The sequence below is a fragment of the Orycteropus afer genome, unplaced genomic scaffold, assembly GCF_000298275.1.
Source record: "Orycteropus afer afer isolate SDZICR_OR568_19922 unplaced genomic scaffold, OryAfe1.0 scaffold00732, whole genome shotgun sequence".
Classification (NCBI taxonomy): Eukaryota; Metazoa; Chordata; class Mammalia; order Tubulidentata; family Orycteropodidae; genus Orycteropus; species Orycteropus afer.
The window spans coordinates 400,278-404,588 of record NW_006922319.1 but is presented as its reverse complement, the minus strand read 5'-3'; the positions used below and the strand labels follow the sequence as shown (position 1 = coordinate 404,588).

At 42.0% G+C, this 4,311-nt stretch overlaps 1 protein-coding gene across 1 annotated transcript in view; it reads right to left on the bottom strand.

The window, feature by feature from the left end:
• Nucleotides 1–4,311, bottom strand: part of DNAH3 (dynein axonemal heavy chain 3) — a 308,795-nt gene that overhangs the window by 147,762 nt on the left and 156,722 nt on the right. Inside the window, exon 27 of the mRNA XM_042783203.1 lies at nt 3,047–3,164. Coding sequence (XP_042639137.1) covers nt 3,047–3,164 — 118 coding nt within the window. The remainder of the gene's footprint in view (nt 1–3,046; nt 3,165–4,311) is intronic.

Below are 4,311 nucleotides of genomic sequence, written 5' to 3'. Positions count from 1 at the left end.
TGGGAGATATGAAAGCTACATACAACTTGCAATCCTGGATTTGGTCCTGGCCCAGATGAAAAAGACATCAGTGGGATAACTGGCTAAATTTAAATAAGGTCTATAGATTAGAGCTCTGGTGGCGCAGTGCCTAAAGCATTTGACTGCTAACCAGAAGGCTGGCAATTCAAACTCACCAGCCTACTCCTCGGAAGGAAAGCTATACAATCTACTTCCATAGAGATACCGCCTCAGAAACCCAAGGACGGGTCACTATGAGTTGCAATAGACTGACAGCAGTGAGTTTGATTTGCTTTTGGTTCACAGATTAGATAAGGAACTCTAGTGGCACAGTGGTTTGGTACTTGGCTGCTAATAGAAAGGTCAGTGGTTTGAAACTACCAGTCACTCCATGGGAGAAAAATGAGGCAGTCTGCTTCCGTAAAGGTATACAACCTTGGAAACCCTATGAGGAAGTTCTACTCTGTCCTACAGGGTCACTATGAGTCAGAATTGACTGAAGAGCCATGGGTTTTTGTTTATAGATTAGATAATATTATTTATAATGTTAATTGTTCATTATAATGTCAATTTCCTGAACAGGATCATTGTATTCTGGCTATGTTGTTGTTATTTGCCATCGAGTCGGACGCGACTCATAGTGACCCTCCTTGGGCTTCCAAGGCAGTATCACTACGGAAGTAGATTGACCAACCTTCTGGTTATGTTCAGATTGTTAATATTTGGGAAACTAGGTGAAGTCTATGGGAATTTTTTGTAGTTTTCTGCAACACTATTTGTAAGTCTGGCACTATTTCAAACTAAAGGGTTAAAAAATAAAAACTGAATTTAAAAAAGAAGAAATTTTTACCCTGGGTTCAAACTCACCTTCCCCACTTTATAGCTATGTGGTTTTGGGCAAATGATTTTAACCTTCTGAACCTCGGTGTCCTTATCTGTCAATTGGTGATAATTATAGCTGCCTCTCTAAGGTGTTTTGAGATAATCTAAGTGCGGCACTTGGCACAATGCCTGATACAAAGAAACAAGTGATAAATAGTGGTGGTTTTACTGTTATTAATAATAAGGTGCTTGGCACACAGTAGAATTTGAAAAACAAAAACCTTTTCATTGCCCTTGGTACATCTGTAAGAACCCTCCCAATGGGGCTTCTCCCCACCTCCCTCTTAACCACACCCATTCTACAGCTCTCCTGGACCAAGGGGCCTTCAGTTCCTGGAGTGCAGCCTGCTTTGCACCTTCAGACGCTGGCATGCTCCAGTCCCTCTCTCTGAAACACTCCTCCTCCTCGTCTTTCCTTGGCTAACCTCTACTCAGAGTTCAGGTCTCCCCTTGCTGTAAGTTGCCATCCAGTCAATTCCGACTCAGCGACCCTATGTGTGCAGAGTAGGTTTTTAAGGCCATGACCTTTTGTACATAGATTGTGGGGCCTGTCTTGCTGGAGGGGGAGGGGGGTTAGAACCGCCAATCTTTTAGCTAACACTAGAGAGCTTAACCATCTGTGCCACCCAGGGGACTCCTTAGGTCTCCCCTTAGACACCTTTTTTCTGGGAAGTCACCCCCGACCCTAACTATCTCTCACTTCTTTCCTCCCTCCCTATGCTTCCTAGATCCCTGGACTTAATGCAATTCTATGAAGAGTCTTTTTATCTCCCCCACTAGACTACAAATCTAGGAGATCATAACTTGTTCACCTATAATTCCCTTTGCCCAGTAGCACAGTCTCAACACAGAGCAGATGCCAAATAAATATTTGTTAAATGAATAACAAGTACATGGATAGATGGATGATTAACCTGTTCCAACATCTCCTTCCTTTAAGGACTCCCAGGCCTATTACTCAGTAACTTATACTCCAGCCTTGGGTGTGCCATAGAACGTCTTCCCACTTTAATAGCAAGAAAACTGGGGTACAGAGAAGCAGACAGAAAACTCAGAAGTTTCTAGAATTTTTGAAGTTTGCAATGGTACATATGAAAGCAACTTGCGGAGTGTGATGTACAACACATCTATTAGGATTTATCAACATAAAATCTGTATAACTTTGAAACTTGGCCAAATACCCTAATGTTCTAATTTTCATGTATAAAGCAAAATATAGTAAAGTAAAATATATTCTGGTTCAATACTCTATAAGGGAAGTCTGATGTGATAATCTTGGGAAATAATACCACTGTAGAAAGGTTGGGAATGGAGTTACCACCATTCATTCATTTGACAGATATTTATTGAGCATCTACTATGTGCTAGACACTGCATTAATCCCTAGAAATGAAATAGTAAGCAGAACAGACCTGGCTTCTGCCTTGTGAGGATGACAGCCTAGCATTTAAGTACTGAATCACTGGCATCTCATTTACCCACCTCCCTCAAACACAAACATACAATACTAAGATGTGGTACTATCATAAATGCCTTTTACAGACAAGGAGACTAAGACTCCGGCTAATAAGACTCACAAAGCTAATAACCAAATGCCCTCTAGGTCTGGTACTCTTAAGCATTGAAATGAATGGCAGGAATTGACTGAAAATATGTGTGCCTGGATTCACACCCAGGACATGTGTGAGGATAAGTAGGTGCTTGAGCACATTCAGTTTCAAGAGAGAGAGGTAAAGGAAGGGTGGGGGTGGGTTTGTAAGGGAAGTGGGATGGTGAGAAGGCGGTCAAGGTGGAGGTGGAAAAAGGAGGACAGGGCCAGGTGATCTCTGGGCCTAGGAAGAAGACAGGGATGGGTTGAGGGGCTCTTCGTTGGTGAATATTCTGCCAGGTTGACTCCTGGAAGCAAAAAGGTTAATTGGCAAAGGCTGAGAAGCCTTAGAATCCTGCAGGCCAGCATTTCTTACTGGAAAGGACTGTGAAAGGCCTTGCACAAAAGAACTCCAGGACAGCCCCATTCCAAATTCCCCATCCCACTGTTCCCATGATAACCCTGACTTGTGACACCACGGACCTTATTTTTATTTAGAAAACATAATATAATTAAACGTCATTCAAATCCTAATCAGATGCATGATGAATCTCTCCTGCAAGCTTCCTGACAGGCCACTTACTGGCAGGGTGTTTTCAACCAGGCCTTGGGATACCTCCTGGGTCCAAAAGATGGAAGAGACGCAGATAACCACCTGGCCAGGCCACTGCAAGACCCAGTCTTCACGAGGTACCTGGGGAAATGCAGAAACAGCTGACTGAGTGAGGTATGTTATAGGATCAGTCCATCTTGGCCTTGTGTGATTTAAACTGACAGCTTCAAAACATCCACCACCACCTCACCCCCACAATAAAAACAAAATCCCCCATCCTCAGATGCCACAAGGTTTGAGACCTCTGGGATTATTGATTTATGCCATCTGCCTTATATTTTTTGAAAAGGAAAAAAATAATAAAAAAATCACCAACAATCTCATCGACTCTTTGCGTAATTTTTTCAGGTTCCCTTCAGTGATTTTTACCATATGGGCAGTTCTACTCTGTCCTGTAGAGTCTTTATGAGTCAGAATGGACTCAATGGCAGTTGGTTTTATATATATTTGTATTCAAGGTGCTGTTCTGTTTTCAGAATACTTATTGTTTTCAGACAGTATTCACAATTGCTCTAGTTAGCAGCTAATATTGGAAGGAGCTCTGGTGATGTAGTGACTAAAGCATTTGACTGCTAACCAGAAAGTTGGCGGTTTAAACCCACCGGCCACTCCATAGAAGCAAGACCAGGCAATCTACTTCCATAAAGACTTACTGCCTTGGAAACCAAAAGGGGATCACTATGAGTTGGCCTCACCTTAATGGCAGTGAGGTTTTGTGTGTGTGTGTGTATAATATTGGGAAATAACATCATTGTAGTGACAGTGCTGTGCCAGTTTTCCTAGCCACACCCCCCACATCCACTTTCAGAAGTAGGCAAACCATAGCCTGAGGGCAAAATGTGGCTTGTAGTTTGATTTTGTAAATAAAATTTTATTGTAACACAGCCATGCCCATTCCTTTACATACTGTCTACAGCTGCTTTTTCAATACAAGGGCAAAGTGAAATTGCTGTGACGGGGTATGTGGAAATATTTACAGTGTTGACTTTTAGTGTAAACGCTATTTCATGAATTAATTTCATCCATGTAGCCATTTTTTCTGTAACTAAATTTCTGGTTTAGAATATATCAGAAAAGAGGATTCTTTTTTTTATTTGCAATGTGATTATTACTGAGAGGGACAGCAGGATCAGCTCCCAATACTTTAGTGTGAAGGTGCTAACTGAATATTCTTCTGTTTGATGGAAGGGGTCCTGGGAATGGGGTTGTTGTTGTTGTTGTTAGGTGC